This window comes from Macrotis lagotis, chromosome 2 (assembly GCF_037893015.1).
Source record: "Macrotis lagotis isolate mMagLag1 chromosome 2, bilby.v1.9.chrom.fasta, whole genome shotgun sequence".
Lineage (NCBI taxonomy): Eukaryota > Metazoa > Chordata > Mammalia > Peramelemorphia > Peramelidae > Macrotis > Macrotis lagotis.
This window is the reverse complement of record NC_133659.1, coordinates 2529202-2546043: the sequence shown is the minus strand read 5'-3', so window position 1 is coordinate 2546043 and position 16842 is coordinate 2529202. Positions and strand designations below refer to the sequence as shown.

At 40.8% G+C, this 16842-nt stretch overlaps 1 protein-coding gene across 3 annotated transcripts in view; it reads left to right on the top strand.

The window, feature by feature from the left end:
* Positions 1-16842, top strand: part of MSH4 (mutS homolog 4) — a 74244-nt gene that overhangs the window by 5866 nt on the left and 51536 nt on the right. For all 3 annotated transcript variants that reach the window (XM_074221147.1, XM_074221148.1, XM_074221146.1), the window contains exons 2-5: positions 1673-1836; positions 8131-8241; positions 12133-12248; positions 14590-14763. In XM_074221147.1, coding sequence (XP_074077248.1) covers positions 1673-1836; positions 8131-8241; positions 12133-12248; positions 14590-14763 — 565 coding nt within the window. The remainder of the gene's footprint in view (positions 1-1672; positions 1837-8130; positions 8242-12132; positions 12249-14589; positions 14764-16842) is intronic.

The window sequence follows — 16842 nt, the reverse complement described above, 5'->3', positions numbered from 1 at the left end:
GTTAGAAGGGCTCATCTAAGAGATGTCATGAAACTGAAATGACAGCCTCTGAAAGATGAATATGAGTAAGGAGTTGAGGGGGACACTGGATGTGAAGGATGGTGGCACCACTGTAGCTCTGGAGAGAGGTTAGGGCTGCTCTATAGTTCTGGGAATCCCTGCTTCCAGGTGAGTGTTGAACCTATGGGAGCTGAGGAGATCACCAAGCAAAGGAGGGCAAAGGAAGAGAAAAGAGGACCCAAGACACGGTAACATGGAAAAACTAGATAAGCTTCTTGTTATATCAATGCTTGCCCTAGGAGGCCTGGAGACCCTGGGCCAGGGATCTCCTTTCTCTTAACTCAGATATTCGATTGCAAGTATTTCCACATCATTCCTCCATCTAGTTTTGTGAGTTAACTGACTCTGCTTCCAATTTTCCTTGGAGTTAGAGGGCCTTGAGTTCCAAGATAGCTTTCTTGTTTCTGGGCTGAAAAGAGATGGGGGCTGGGGGCAGAACTAACATGAACAACATTTTTACTGTCAAGGAATGTGGCATACGGAATTTATTGTAAAGTACAATCACAGGTATTTTCATTCATGCTTCTTTTATTAGTTTAAACAAATGCTTAGCTACTCAGAGCAATACAATGATCCAAGACAATTCCAAATGAATTCCATGATGAAAAATGCTCTCTACCCCAGAGAGAGAAATGATGTTTTAATTGCAGAATGACGCATTTTTTAACAGTATATTTTTCTTGTGTATTTTCTTTTGCATCATGGCCTTTGTTTTGTGTGCTTTCACATGTATAATTGATATTGTATTGTAGAAGGAGGAATGGGAGGAACTCAAAATTTTCTAAGATAAATGTTAAAAATTTTTATGTGTAATTACTTGTAATTTAACAAAATCAATAAAAATGAAAAAAATTAAATACACGTTTGTGGTTTAGTGGACACAGGAGCAAAGAAAGTCAAGAGAGGGGTCTAGTAGGAGGAGGGAGACATGGACACAGAAATTGCACTGAATTCTATTCAAAAACTACTATCTTGGGAATGAACCCCGAGAGGAGTAGCGCTTGTGTGGGCCAGCTCCCTAGCCAGGGTTCTGACTATTGGGTGGGCTCAGGGTCTGCCTCAGTGTCCCTTCGCTGTTAAACAAAAAGGAAAGTATATTTTCTGCCCTGATTTACCTGTTGAAACAAATTCGCAAATTTATGATTGACTGTGACTTAGCAGAACTTAGGGATTAACATTTGACACACCCTCTTCACCTGTGCTGTACAACACCCCAGTCTGGTGACCCCTGGCACTCTCAGGAAGCAGTAGAGCAGAGAATTCCCCGATTCTTCATCTGATTTTTGTCTTAACTGCACCACCTAGAGTTGTCATTTGTGAATATAAATATTCATTTCTAGTTTTTGTAGCAATATGCTAAAAGTTCATTCTTTGATTTTTATTTTTTAAGTTTTTGTAAGGCAAATGGAGTTAAGTGCCCAAGGTCACACAACTAGGTCATTATTAAGTATCTGAGTCTGAATTTGAACTCGGGTGCTCCTGACTCCAGGGCCGGTGCTCTATCCACTGCACCACCTAGCCACCCCCCTAGTTCATGCTTTGATTTAAGAACTTTTAAGAAAAAATCAAAAGTTTCTTGTTTGATTTAGTTGTCTTTCTTCACATCCAATAGCTTCGTCCTCATCTACAGTCTCGACTCACTCTGTTGCTTCAGTGATCGTAGCAGTTGTTGAAGGGAGAGGGCTTGCCAGAGGTGAAATAGGAATAGCAAGTATTGATGTGAAAAGTCCTCAGATTGTGTTATCCCAGTTTCCTGACAACTCAACCTACACTAAGGTAAGCACAGAGCAGTACAGTTACATCAAGAACTCTGTGATGTTTCTTGATATATGCTTTGGGAATTGGTGAATTTGTTGGTTGAATAAGGATCATGATTTCTTGGGGACTGATCATCTCCTCTGAACTAAAATAGGATTCTTTTGACTTACTTTATTATGAGTTTTCATTTTGGTTCAGCACTTGATTTCGTCAACTGGGAACTCCCTCCCAGCTCAACAGCTGTTACTGTCAAGCAGGCTGGTGAGACCCAGGGCCACACTCATTTTCAGATGCATGTTTGTAGAGGAAACAACAAAACCCTCTGCTAGTCAGTCAGCCAATATTCCTGAAGCATCTCCTTGTGCCAACTGCTGTGATAAGCACTGTGTATCAAAAAGAGGCAAAAAGTAGTCACTGCCCTCAAGGAACTCCCAGTCTAATGGAGACAATATGCAAGCAAATCTATGGGAAGCAAGCTCCATACAGGGTAAATAGGAAGCAATGAAGAGGGAAGGGATTGGAGAAGGAGGTGGGATCTAAAGGAAGTTAGGGAGCAGGGGAAGGAAAGCATTCCAGGAATGGGGGTTGATGAGAGAGAATTCCCAGAGTTGGGAGATCATTGTTTGTGGAGCAGCCGAGAAGCAAGGCACTGGATAGAACAATACATGTCTGAGGCAAGAAGCCTGGAACAATAGGAAGGGATGAATTATGAAGGGCTTAGAAAATCAAAAAGGATGTTTTATTTGATTCAGAAAATGATAGGGAGCCAAAAGAAATTCTATTCTATTAAAATATCATAATTCTTTAAAAAAAGCAAGTTCATGGACCATGGGTTGATCAACCTGCCCTAGAGAATGACCTGGGTTATTGATGTCCAAGGCAGGTCTTCTTGACCTCAAGGCTGGTAAGATTGTACCCTCTGTACCTTGTTTGTTGCCTTTCACTTAGTAAAAAATACAAGCTGAAAAAAAGATACTGGGTTTGTATTTGAAAATTACCAAACAGTTTTTGAAATTTTAGAGTCTGAGATTTAATCTTATAAATTATAATTTCCTACTCTTTTTTAATAACCAGAGAACAGCGAAGCAGAGTAAATCAAATATTGGGCTTAGAGTCAGGAAGATCCAAATTAGAACTCTGACTCTGAACTAGTCATTTGACTTGATGGAACCTCACTTTCCTCATCTGTAAAGTGGAAATAATAAGAACATAAGGTTTTTTTGAGGGTCAAATAAGAGCACACATAGAAAGCACTTTGGAAACTCTCAAGCACTAAAGAGGTTAGCTCTTGTTCTGAAATCATATTCTATGTTAGAGGAGCTGGTTTTCCAGAACCACAGGACTCCAAAGCAAGAGAGAATCTTGTGGAAGACTCCTCTCTGTTTTTGGATGGATAACTATTAGAGCCCCCCCCCCCCCCCGACTGCCAGGGGAATTCATTCAGCTTAGGAGAAAAATGAGACTCATATATACAGTAGGGTTGCTAGCAGGACAGCTAGCAGAGTCGTTTATTGTCCAAAGAGTCAGAATATTTAAAGATAAAAACCACAAATGGTATGTAAGCAGAAATGCAAGCTTTTGAGAATTGTACCCTTTGATCTGGTCACAGGCCTCTGTGCACTCTTTTCCCATGTCCTGGGTAGAGGGTTTGTTTTGTCTAATTCAGTCCTGGTCTCTGCACCTGCATAACTGGATAATTTTTTCAGGCATATTTTCTTCCCAAGTTGGATACTCCCTCTATTCTCAGGGCCCTTATCTAGCACTGCATAAATCTTCAGGGTTCATGGAGAACTGTAATGGAGCAATCTTTGAGCATGTTCCCACAAAAACAAGTGCTGGCTAAGGCATGGTCTAGATTTTGGATTCACACTCCACTCCAGTCCTCTACAAATAACATTCTTTATCATAAGTCTTCAGGGTTGTCTTGGGTCCCAGCATTGCTGAGAGAAGGCGGGTCCTTCGCAGCTGATCATCTATTGCTTTGTATCTGGTACATTTCCCATTGCATCTGTTCATGTAAGTTTTTCACCGAGAGCATCCTGTTCATCATGTCTTACAACAGAATAGCATTTCATCTTAATCACATACCACAATCTATTCAGCATTCCCCAACTGATGGACCCCTCAATCTCCAGTTTTTATCTGGGTTCATATTGCTCTGTGCTCCTCTGGCAGCAGATCATTTCCAGTTGATCTTCCAAGTTATCTTGGCCTGGAAAATTATTTCACTCAGTCTTTTTGTGGGTTTTGCCACTCTAGAAGTTGATTAGTTATTATTTGGAATAGTTTGGGTGAGAGTTCAGCCAGTCTCTACCTTTACTCTGCCATCTTGGCTCTATCTCTGGGCCCTTCTTTTTTTGTAGAAAACACAATGAAGGCCTGAACAGTGGCAAGAGTGCAGATTTCTTGGTCACAGGGTAGTTCTCTTTTATATGGCTTTTACACTTTGAGTATTCATTTATTTATTTTTATTTCTCAGCTTAATGAAAATGGGGAGGAGCAATGTGATAATAAGACTGCTTCCAAAGGATGCACCAATGCTTTATTCTCAAGTCATCAACTTGATTGCTTCATGGTCCTTCTGTCCTTTCCCTGCATCCCTTTATTAAGTTGAATTTGATATATAGTCTAGAATGTCTACTGTGTTCAGGGTTTGGGGATGAAAGACAAGAAGGAAACAGATGCAACATAGAAAATGTCCTTTAGGATGAACATTGAAGATGAAGGAAAAAGTATTTATTTAGCCCTTACTACTTCTGGGCAAACACTGTGTGGAACATTGAGAATGCAGACAAGAAGCCAGTAGGGTCCCTGCTCTGGGGAAGCCCACATTTGTACCAGGGGAGGAAAAAACCCACACAGGTCCTTAGTGTGAAGTGCAAAGAGGATGGGAACTCAAGATCTTGTATGTCATCTTCCTTGATAGACTTTTAATCATTTCTAATACCATTTGATGGAGCTAAAGACTTTGTGGTTGAGAATTTTCTTTTCATTACTGAGATGGCTAAGTAAGGTCAGACCTGAGGACTGAGGGATTTTTTTCCCCCGTGTTTACTAGGAGAGCTCCCTGATCATGGGGACTCTACTGTACTTGGGACCTTGGACTCATTTGCTTTTTTGTATTGTGTACCCCATGTCTCAGAGGAGCCCTCCCTCGCTTAAATTCAATTTACTTTCAAGTCATGACAGCACCTCCATGATGTCATGGTCCTCTTTGAGAATCAAGGACAAACAAAAATTGTGAACTTAATCACATCCACATATCAACCTCTCTATTTCTTACTCAGTACTAAATTGTCCCAACACTATAACCACGTAATATAGTTTGAGATCTGATGGTTCCTCTTTTCCAATTATTTTTTTCATTTAATATCTTCATATTCTTGGCTTTTTGTTCCTTCAATTGAATTTTGATGCATCTTGTCTCTAGTCTTTCTTTTGAATTGCATTTTAATCCTTAAATTATTAATGTGTTTTGGGCAAATGACATACTTTTTTGCCTTTTAACTCATTCTGCTATCTTTTTTTCCTTTTCATGATTAAGATGATCCTTGTGCCTCTTTCTTCTTCAACTATATTCTATTTACTTTCCCCTTTCCTTGTTCCTAACTGTTTGCATGCATGTTGAGTATATTTCTATACTGAACTCTGCCTGTGTGTTTAGTTTTCCTTTATCTGATTTGTGTAAGAGTGATATCAGAAGAAATCTGTTCCCTTTCCTCCACAGTTGTTTATTCTTTTTTTCATACACCCTATTTATACAAAGTAATAAATTCCACCCCCCCTTTTTGGTTTTCATTTATTTTTCTGGCATATTCTCCCCATCCCTACTCCACCCCTTTTCTTTTCTTCTATTTAAACCAACAAAAACTTAACCTGCCCTAATTCTTTACCTGACCAAAGAAGAAATTAAGAATCAGGAGGGAAATGTCTTTCTTTTTTTCTTGCTGTTAGATTGTAACTACTTCCATTATTATTTAGCCCTAATAGCTCAGATGTATTTACTTTTCTCTGTTTCTGAACTCTTGATTTTACATTTCAAAGTTCCTACTCAGCTCTCTGTTTTTGGTTTTCATCAATAATTTTTGAAAAACTTTTATTTTCTCAAAGATCTCGTTTTCCCCCCTGCAAGTTAATTATGATGTACTCCAGGAAATACTTCATCTGGGGAGCTGGACTCAGTTTGGGATGTTAAATTATTCTTAGTCTGTCAGTCTTGAACCTGTTCCAAGATTTTCTCTGTTTTTAAACAAGTAGCTGCCAAATTTCATTTGGTTCTAACTGTGGTTCCTTGCTACTTTAATTTTTTCCCATGTCCTGCTCTTAGTTGTTTTTTTCTTTGACTTGGAAACTCTTGAGATGGTGGATTCTTTTTATTTTCATTTTGTTCTCTGTTTCTGATAGATCTTTTATGATTTCTTGAACTCTAATGTCCAGTTTTCTTCATATGTCATGACTTCTGGGGCCCTGAGGAAGGTGAGGGTGACAGAGGGAGTTTGGCCTCTGCACAGAAGAAGAGTGGGACTTCTCCCACTTGCTGTTTATCCTTCGTCCTTGAAGAACCATGACAAGTACATGAATTGGAGTTGAGTGTAGTTGCTAAGTCACCAGCCTCACTTTCTTCTCCACAGCCATCTGAGTCTAGTGCTCAGATATGAGTCAGAACAACCGGAGATGGTCCTGGGTGAGGCAGTCAGGGTTAATTGACTTGCCCAAGCTCACACAGCTAGTAAATGTCTGAGGCTGGATTCGATCTTCTGTCCTGATTCTAAAACCAGACTGAACCACCTAGCAGCCCCCTGCTCCCATTTAGTGTTTGGGACAAATGAAGAAGAAGGAAGGCAGGAGTAGTGTTCAGACTTGTTGGGAGATTTAAGTCAGAGGCCTCAACTGGGAGAATTGGAGGAAGCTCTCAGCAGTGATGGTCTGAAGAATAAAGTAAGAATTACAAAGAGGATGACAAAGATGAGTTACCTGGGGGGGAAAAGCAAACAAAAAACAATATGGTTAAAAAGAGATCTTGTGAACCAATGTAGATTAAAAAGCCATGTATAGAAAAGAGATGTCAGAGTAGTTTCCAGAGAATTCAGCAAGTTCAGAAGCATGGCCAAGTGCTGGGAGAATAGCATCTAAAACTTTAAAACTCAGAATGGGAAACTAAATGGGACAAAAGGAGAGAAGATGATGGTCAGAGATAGAAAAGGAGTGCAAGGAGCCAGGGAACACTGGCAGATAAAATTCAGAGCTGCCTAATCCTTATTTGTGTCTGGAGAATGCCCTTTTGACTTAAGGAGATCAAATAGAAAATACCTAATGGGAAGTTGTTAGTCAAGATAAAGAGAGAAGTAATGAGGGAGCACCAGTGCCATTAATGAATTCAGGTCACCTGGCCTAAGTGAGCTACATCTTTGGGTCAGAGTTGTCTGCCTATGGATAATACCAGGGCACCACTGAAATATCCAAATAGGTGCAATGAATACTCCCTAAACCGCTTAGTATAAACTTTAATGCAGTAATGATCAGCATTTAAGATTTACCATGAACTTTCAACAATCTGGTTAGATTAGTAGCTTAAATATCATTTCCCTCATTTTACAGAGAAGGAAATTGTGGTTCATATATTTTGAGTGACTCATGATTACAAAGCTAGTAGGGGAACCATATTTTTATCAGAATTTCTGACTAACAGTACACTCTGCTACTTATTAAATTCTAAAAATAATAACTTTAATAATGAGTTAAATCTCTGTATGTACAAAAAGTATTAGGCAGAAGTAGCTGCAGCATCCCTGTACCACCAGTCATCACCCAAACTTAGAAATGATCTTAATGGATTAGAAACTTTCTGTTGTCCATATTTGACTTGTCCCAGCACATCTTAACAGCATGAAATATGGTGACATGTGCGATCCTAGTTATATTGCTGGAAGTGGAAGAAATAGGGATAAAGAAGAGTATAGGAGAATTTTCTCATAATAAACAAAACCAAAAACTAATGTAAAAAATAAGGTGGCACATTTGAGAAGTTGGAACATATTCTGCATGTATGACTTGAATCTCAATCTGTTTCAAACTTTTTCAAATAGAATGTACCCTAAATTGATTCATGAAATGTCAGTTTAAGTTCATGTAAACTATGTATGAGATTTATTTTAAAATATATGTGGGAAGTTATAATAATGATTGGAAATGCAAGTAATTGTTGTTTGGGTTTTTATTCAAATGAATTTCTTGAAGAAAATGAATGTTTTGATAATTCAGAATATACCTTAAACCTGTATTTTAAGAATCTGCTTCTGTAAATTTTTCCAGGTAATTACTAAGTTAAAAATTTTAGCACCGATGGAAATAATAATGTCTAACACTGCCTGTGTTGTGGGGAATTCAACTAAGCTCTTCACCTTAATTACAGAAAATTTCAAGGTAATTTAATTTTTTTTCCCGCATTTAATAGGGATAAAGTAAAAGCTATAAAGCTTTATCTTTCTCTTTAAAGAGTATAACCACTGATAGCAATCTGGTGAGGGGTGGGGGGCTGAAGTAGGGGTGGTGGCCAGGATCCCAATTCTTTTCATAAGCCTGCTCTGCTGAGGACTCAGAAGGATGTTAAGAAATAATTACAATAGGAGGTTTAAAGGATGGACTTTTATACTTAAGTAGCACAATCATTATTCTGCCTGGGAGTCTATGTGTGTTAGTGGAGGGCAGGGCGAGAGGGGTGTTGAATGACTGGTTATTGAAGGACTCTAAGAAAAGTCTGGACCACTTCCCTTTGGGTGTGTTGTTATTCAGAGATTTCTAGATTAGATGGTCTCTAAAGTTCCTTCTGTGGTTGAGATTCTGTGGTGATTTAAATTGGACTGGATTGATATGATTTCATCAGTTTTATGTGAAAGTTCAAAGCACATTTGAACTGAGAAAAGTATATTAGGGATGTCATGGCAGAGTAGGGATGGGGACCCTGTCGCAGGGTCAGGGAGACAGTGATTCAGGTTTTGCTTCAGACCTACCTTGTCTTGGATCCTAACACTGTTTCATCTCTCAGTAGCCCAGGGAACCTGCTAAAAGTATCACTTGTAGGACAGTGGGATATTTACATGGGTAGCGGAAATTTCCTCCCTGAGAATCCCCACACTGATGAAATTACAAGTACAGACCAAAAGATGTGTGTCTTCTCTTCAGTGAGTCTTTCAAAGTCCTTTGTGGTGGTCTTAAGAATCTTCATCTGTAGGGTGTGTCCAAAGAAGACTAGTACCTTGGTGTGAGGGCTGCCAGGCCCCCTTCAGAGTTGCTTTCCACATTTGATGTCCAACCTAACTCACCCATGGCTTCAAAAATAGCATGCACAGTGGTCACACCCCAGTAAACCATTTTAGCAGGCAGGCTAAACCAGGTTGAGGGTAACTGAGGGAGTCTCAAACTCATCCTTGAGTACTGGGGGTGTCTACCCCAAGCATGCGAAGTTTTCCACTGGTGTAATGAGTAAAGGAGAACAACAGCCATGAAGCCAGCAGAAGAAGGTGCTGTGGAGCACTTAGAACTTGTTTAGACAATGAAGACAGCAAGGTCATCCACTGCATCTAGAGCCATCTCTAGTCTTGCTATGCTGGATCAGGATGATTTTGGAAAAGAGAATGAGTCAGTTGACTTTGTGCACACTGACCTTGACAGTGTCCTTTCCAAGGAGGTACACATTGACATTACCAGAGCTAGCTCAGTATTTGAGAGACTCTGAAAGAACATCTGAGAGAGAAAAGTTATTAGACTGACTACCAAACTGAAGGTCTACAGAGCCATTGTGTTGACCTCATTACTGTATGCCTGTGAAACGTGGATGGTCTACCAGTCCCTTGTCAGGAAACTGAATCACCTCCATTTAAATTGTCTTAGGAAGATTCTGAAGATCACCTGGCAGGAGAACAGACCAGACACTGAGCTCCTTTCTCCAGCTAAACTGCTGATTGCTACAGAGAAGGCAACTATGATGGGCTTGACACATTGTTGGAATGCCAAGCATACACTTTGCCAAAAAAAACCAAACTATTTTATGGAGAACTCACACAGGGCAAGCATTCACAAGGGATCAGAAGAAGCAACACTGAGACACCCTGAAGGTCTCATTGAAGAACTTTAGAACTGTCTGTATGTACAGTTTGGGAGACACTGGCCCGGGACTGCCCATCATGGCATGCCCTTATCAGTGAGGGGGTTGCACTCTATGAGGAAGGCAGAATGAAGCAGCTCGAAGGAAACATGGCATTCATTTGGTCTGATAGCTGTCTTCAGGTATTTGAAGGCTGATATTATAGAACAGAGATTCAATTTGGGATATTTAACTTTGAGGGTGGAATTAGGAACAATAAGACAAAGTTGCAAAGAGGCAAATTTAGACTTGACTGATGGAAAGTTGAGAACTCAAGTGGCTGAATATCCTTAGTCCAGTCAGGTTGTCCATTGACTATCTTTTGCTCTTGCTATTTGACTGGTGGACCTCTTTTTCTCAGTCCTGTATCTCTGTGACCCTATTTGTCAATTTGTCTCCAAGAATTTTTAAGTGTTTGGGATATAAAGAGTTAATAAATCCAGTCCCTGGTTTCAAGACAGTCCCAGCCGAATGGGGAGTCAAACAAGCAAATAGCTGTAGACAAACAATGTATTCAGGACAAAATGGAGGTAATCTTATGGGAAGGCAGACTGAGAAAGACTTCTTCCAGAAGAAGGGATTTGGTGGAAATGTGAAGAAAGCCAGGAAAGTCAGCAAGCAGGGACAAAAAAGGAAAGAGTTCTAGTTTGAGGCAGGATGTGCAGTCAAGGAAACAGAGGAGAGGCAGGCAGTCCATCTGCCTCACTGAAGGGGGTGTGCCTGTACTGTTACTACAAGGCTTATCCAAGGCAAATCCTGACTCTGATACAGTTCAACTTTCCCCAGTTATGAACCCCACCTCACATCACTGGAGTGGGGGCCAGACTGTGAAAATGCCTGGCAATATGAGTGGGAAAGTCTTATGTGAGGAACAGTAAGGAGACCAGTGTCCCTGGATCACAGTGTGTTGCAGGCAGTAATATTTCTGCAAAGGTAGCAAAGTAGGGAGGTTTTGGATTTTATATTTAAACCAGGAGGTAATAGGGAGCCTCTGGAGTTCACTGAATGTTGGCTTGACATGGTCAGACTTGGCTTTTGGCAGATCCCTGGAGCCAGAGGAGCTTTGGCAGGGAGACCTGGCAGTGGCTCTTGGGATAGTCTGCTAGTGTGAATGGGTTTATTCTATTTTGGTTAATATGTCCTAGCCTCTTTCCGTCAACCAGGTGGCCTCGGTTCTTTGAGGATCCTGTCCAGGTGAGACCTGGAGGACTGGGAGCAGCATAAGAGTGGGAAAAGAGAATCAACTGATCTTAAACTCCAGGTCTCTATGAACAAGAATATTGAGAGAGAAAAATCTTATTCTCTGGCTCCTTTTTCCTTGTAATTTGTTGGGAAGTAGAGAAGGTTCTTTCCCAATATTTCTAATGGAGATTGAGGGGTTAACTTCAAGATTTATGTGTTGGACACAAGAGATTAAAAGTTTGGTTGATAATTAAGTATCTATGTTGGAGGGATTAGTAGTGCTTAAGAATCTCTTTTGAAGGGGGTGGCCAGTGGAGAGAGCACCGGCCCTGGAGTCAGGAGTACTTGAGTCTATTCCAGGGACAGAGGACAGAGCTCAGCAGTCTCTCTCTGCTCCCTCCCTAGTCTCAGCCCTGGGGGCTCCTGCTTACCGGCTCCACCTGCTTCCGGTTCCTGGATCTGGGCTGCCTTGGCCATGCTGCTGGCTGTGTGCCCTGAGGGCTGGGCTTCACATGCTTGCTCTGGAAGAGGTCCCCCCCATCCCCCAAGTTGTGCCTGGTGCTCCCCAGGGCTTAGGTCAGGAAACTCCCCCGCTGCTGTGAGCCAGGGCTCCCACCCTCCCGGAGGCTGAAGTTCCTTTGCTCTAGCAGGCTACCCCTCCGACCCTGTGGAGCCGAGCCTTTCCACTCTTTTCCAGGTTACCTTGGGCTGTAGAACTGCCTCACTGGGATCCCTCTGTGGGTTCTGTCTCTTGAAAATGTAGTTAGAGTCCTTAGCTTATAAGTTTTGAATGAGAGCACCTAAAAAATGACCCTCTCTTGTTGCCATCTTGGCTCCACCGCCAAGTTCCTTTTAGGAGTACCTAAGTCTAAATCTGGCCTCAGACACTTAATTATGTAATTTTGTGACCTTGGGCAAGTTACTTAACCCCATTGCCTTGCCAAAGATTAAAAAAAAAGAATCTCTTTGAAAATAGAACTTTTTTTCAGAATGTGACTTTCACCACCATTCAAAGGAAATACTTCAGTGAAGCAAAGGGACTCGAATACATTGAGCAACTATGCACTACAGAATTCAACACGGTCTTAATGGAGGTGCAGTCCAAGTAAGTATCACTTAGAAACAATCTGGAGTTTGCACTTTAAAAATGATTATTGCTGTTCACTTCAATGTCCTCACCTCCAGCTCCCAAGCCTCTCCTTCTTGACTTCTCTCTTTCTTCCACCACAGCCACCCATTGGAATGGTCACAACCTTGATCTTGTTGGAATCCATACATGTTCCCTTGTTGAGATAAAGAACTCAGATCTTTCTCTGTCCAACCAGAATCTGCTGTCAGTCCATGTCTCTTTGGACCTTGCTTCTCTTAACCTTACTCTTTACAACACCTTAGCCTCCCCTAACTCTATTTCTCCAGGATGCTGATCATCTGCCTCCTCTGCTCTGCCTCCTCATATACTACAGAATCAGATATTCCTAGAGGAAGTCACTCAACATATCAGCTGGGTTCAATAGCATCTTTTTTTGGTAACCTAATTTCAACTGGACCCTCATTGCAGCAAGGTCAATCTTTGATTCTTTTCTAATTTGGGAAACAACAATGGATTCTGTTTTGGTCAAGTTGAATTTTTAGATACCTAGAGGATATCCCATAGGAAATGTTTAATAGGCAGCTGGTGACAAAGACTGTGACTCAGAGAGAGAGAGAGAGAGAGAGAGAGAGAGAGAGAGAGAGAGAGAGAGAGAGAGAATGAATCTAAGATCACTGGGAGAGAAGAGAAAAGGGTCTGGTATAGAGCACTGTAGGGATGTCCACTTAAGTGGCTGGACATGGGTGATGAGCTTGAAAAGGCCTTTGAGAAGATATGACAGATGAGAGGAAAACCAGAGGGGGCACTACCAGAACAAGGAATTAATTGAATGAAGAGAAACTGAGAATGAGAGGAAGAGGATTATAGACAAAACTTTCTAATTTTGACTGTAAAGGAGAAGAGCTTGAGGGGATAGTATGTGATCAGCTAAGTCTTGTTTTTAAAAGGATGATGAAGAATTGGAGTTGGTTGCCAGTAAAATGTTCACAGAGATAGACAGAGGCACACTCTTGCTGAGCAAGATAAGATAGGGCACTGTACCTATTGGCTCTTGTACTTCATTATTGAAGAAGACCAAAATGACCTCACTCAAATGACAGTGTGTCCAACTCTGATCAGCTGAATACAAGCTCAGAATGCTCTACTCAGGTTGGGCACAGGATAGTCCAGGTGAACTTCTGGGGTGTTTCCTCTAAACTTCATATCGCATGTCTACCTCACTCAGAGAGTGCAGCACCCTCTCCGATGAGGGCACACCATGCTGGGTGGTCCTGGGCCAATGTCTCCCATGTTACATAATCATTTCCAAAGTTCTTGAGAGAGACCTTCACAGTGTCCTTATCACTTCTGAGTGAGCCCCCCCCCCATGAATGCTTGCCTCAATTTGTATCAGATGTATAAGATGAAGCTTTAATTTATAAGTTTAGAACAAAGAACAGAACAAGGTAGGTGACATCATGAAGTTGAAGACAACATGACTGGTTATGTAGCCAAGACAAAGGGAATAATGTGATTAGTTGGAGACTACAACAGTCCTCTCCTTCCATCACGAGACTAATTCACCTGTAAGGTTAAAAGATCTTAGGCAACCAGACATTCTTGAAGGATATAGTGGTGTAAAGATACTAGACTTAACTTCCTGATGATAACCCTATCTCCCAAGGACAGCAGAATTCCTTGAAGCAAGAAAAGGACAGTGATCAGCAGGAGATTTCTGAACTTAACCCATTACAGACCAGCTGTATTTCCCCTACATTCAGAGATAAACATGACTTAGGCAAGTTACAGGACAAAAATAATTATAAATAGGATCAATAAAAACATGATGCCGAATCAGTTTAATTTTATCAATGCACTTGTGGGCAGCATTGGGCAGCATATGATCATGATGGGAAATTGGAGAGAAGGGTTGAGTGTAGGGTCAAACCTGTGAGGGAAGGCTGTCCAGGGTGTAAACTGAAGGGCTCACTTTGGTGACAAGAAGGGCCCATCTTCATCTGAGTAAAGGAGAGAATTTTGAGATGAAGAGTCTAGGAGAAAAGCTCACAAAGTGGCATCTATTTTGTCAGTGAAGTTTGAGGCAATGCCATCTGCTTGGAGGGATGGCTGATAGGATATGGGGAAGACTTAAGGAGCTAAGAGAAAATTGTAACACTTACTAATGTGGTAGACATGCAGATCATGGGACAGATCAGTAGTCAGTCAGCAGTGAGTCAAGCAGAATTGCTTCTCTAGATTGCCTTGCTTCAGGGAAGTCCCAGTTAGGCAACAGGAATTTGAAAAAGAAAATTCTCTTTTAACATTTTTCATTTTTATTATTAAGACTCATAGAAACATCTCGTGTGTTATCTTACAGGTACTACTGTCTAGCAGCTGTTGCTGCTCTGCTGAAATATATGGAATTTATTCAAAATTCAGTTTATGCACCAAAGTCATTGAAGGTTTGTTTCCAAGGCAGTGAGAAGACAGTCATGATAGATTCTTCATCAGCTCAAAACCTGGAATTGTTAATTAATAATCATGATTGCAGGTAACATTGTTCCATTTTTTAAAAGCCCATAACATACATTTTAACATTATATTTGTCTAAGAATATTGCTATTCTCAAAAGTCTTAAGGACATTATTTTATCACCATTTAATGCTCATTAAGCCTTCTAACAGTTGAGCAGAGTGGATAGAAAGATGATCTTGGAGTCAGAAGGAAACAATTGAAGTCCTGCCTCTGACATATCCTTGTGTAGTGTGTCTGTAGACAAATCATTTGACCTTAGACATCAGATTACAAAGGAGTTGCTGTTCAACCTCCTTGGAAGGAATTTCCACACCAGAAATTCTCCTACAAAGATTAAATCCCTCCTCTCCTTCTACCTTGCTCCTCCCAAAAAAGGCACAGTTAAATTAAGGATTCCTTCCAAAACAACTCAGATTTCAAATCCAACTGTATGTGGATTGATAGCCTGAAGTCATAATAGTCCTCAAAAGAGCAGGACATTCAGGACTCTAAAGGACTTATGGACAATGAGGATCATACTTTATTTTCCTGAAGCTGACAGAGCACCTCAGTCATCCCTCTTAAGTCCTAAATCATTCATCTACCACCACTGGGGAGTAGTTGCCTGGGTCTCCCTCCAAAGGACCACAGAGCACAATGTCTTGGTCATCATTTTCCTCCCTAACACTGATATGGTTCTTTAAGGCTTTATTATTTCTGAATAACCATTACCTCACTGTATCCTCATGAGTTATTAGTCCAATTTCTCTCAGAAACTTGGGGTGATGGAGAAGAAGAGGCTAGGATTCAAATCCAGGAAGAGCAACCCTAGGCCAACTAGTAAAGAACCAGCTTTTTGTCATGTATCAGGATAACGTTCTGTGAAGAAGGCAAATGTAGAAGTTTTGGGCTCTGTTTGCATAAAAGATTAGTGAGAGTTTAAATGAGATGAATAAAGAATGAACTACCTCCAGGTTTGGGGGAGACCAGAAAAGGAACAGAGTAGTTTGGACAAATCCAACTCAAAGTGTGCAATTGGCATGGGAGGAACAGAGTGACAAAATCACCCATTAAATAATTGATCCATTTGGAAAAGTTAGGGCTTAAATTTTCAGTTATAATTAATGACTATGAATAAGAGCTTTACATATGGAATCTCATTTGATCTTCAATCATATGACATTAATGTGACAGTTCTTATTAGCCCATTTGGACAGATGAGGACACTGAGGCTAAAGTGACTTGTGTATGATTACATTTAGTCCCTGTCTGAGGCAGGATTTGAACCCAAGTCTAACCCAGAATGTGTGATAAACCCTTGTGTTTACAGAGTCATTAAGAGTGAAAATTTTGATACTATGGATTAAATGCTAAAGGAAGTAATAGGGAATTTGGATGACTTCTTAACGGAGGCTTCTTATCCCAATAGGAATTTAGAACAGAACCATCAAAATAGTAAAATTATTTCTTTGACTATGTCTTTCCTGCTATGAAGTTCCCCATGTGAGCTCTGTAGACGAGAATGATCACTTTTTGTGGTCTTATATAAATTAAGAGATCTAAGTTATCTAAACTGGTTCCTTCATTTCTTTGTGGGACTCAGTCCTCATGAGGTAACTTTCAGTTGGCAGTGTTCTGCTTGCTTTTGAGCTACCTCCATGTCTTCCTTTCTGTGACCTATCTGGATAACCAGGCTGGACTTCCCCATGGACTATATTCTTTTTTTTTTTAAGTTTTTTTTTGGCAAGGTAGTGGGGTTAAGTGACTTGCCCAAGGCCACACAGCTAGGTAATTATCAAGTGTCTGAGGCCGGATTTGAAATCAGGTATTCCTGACTCCAGGGCTGGTGCTCTATCCACTGCACCACCTAGCTGCCCCATATGGCCTACATTCTTAAAGAGCGTTCTACTCTCTGTTAAAGGCAAGGGCCCTATCTCTGGGAGTAGGAGCATTCATATTGACCATAATGCTCTGGTTTCTTCAGGAACTCGTTTCTTTTATAAACAAAGTCTGGTTCTTCAGGAGTTTAGTGTTGGGTGAGGGAGTGGTCTTAGTCCATCACAGTGGTCTGTTTGTTCACTTGTTGAAGCAAGTTAGGACCAGGAATGTTGCAGCA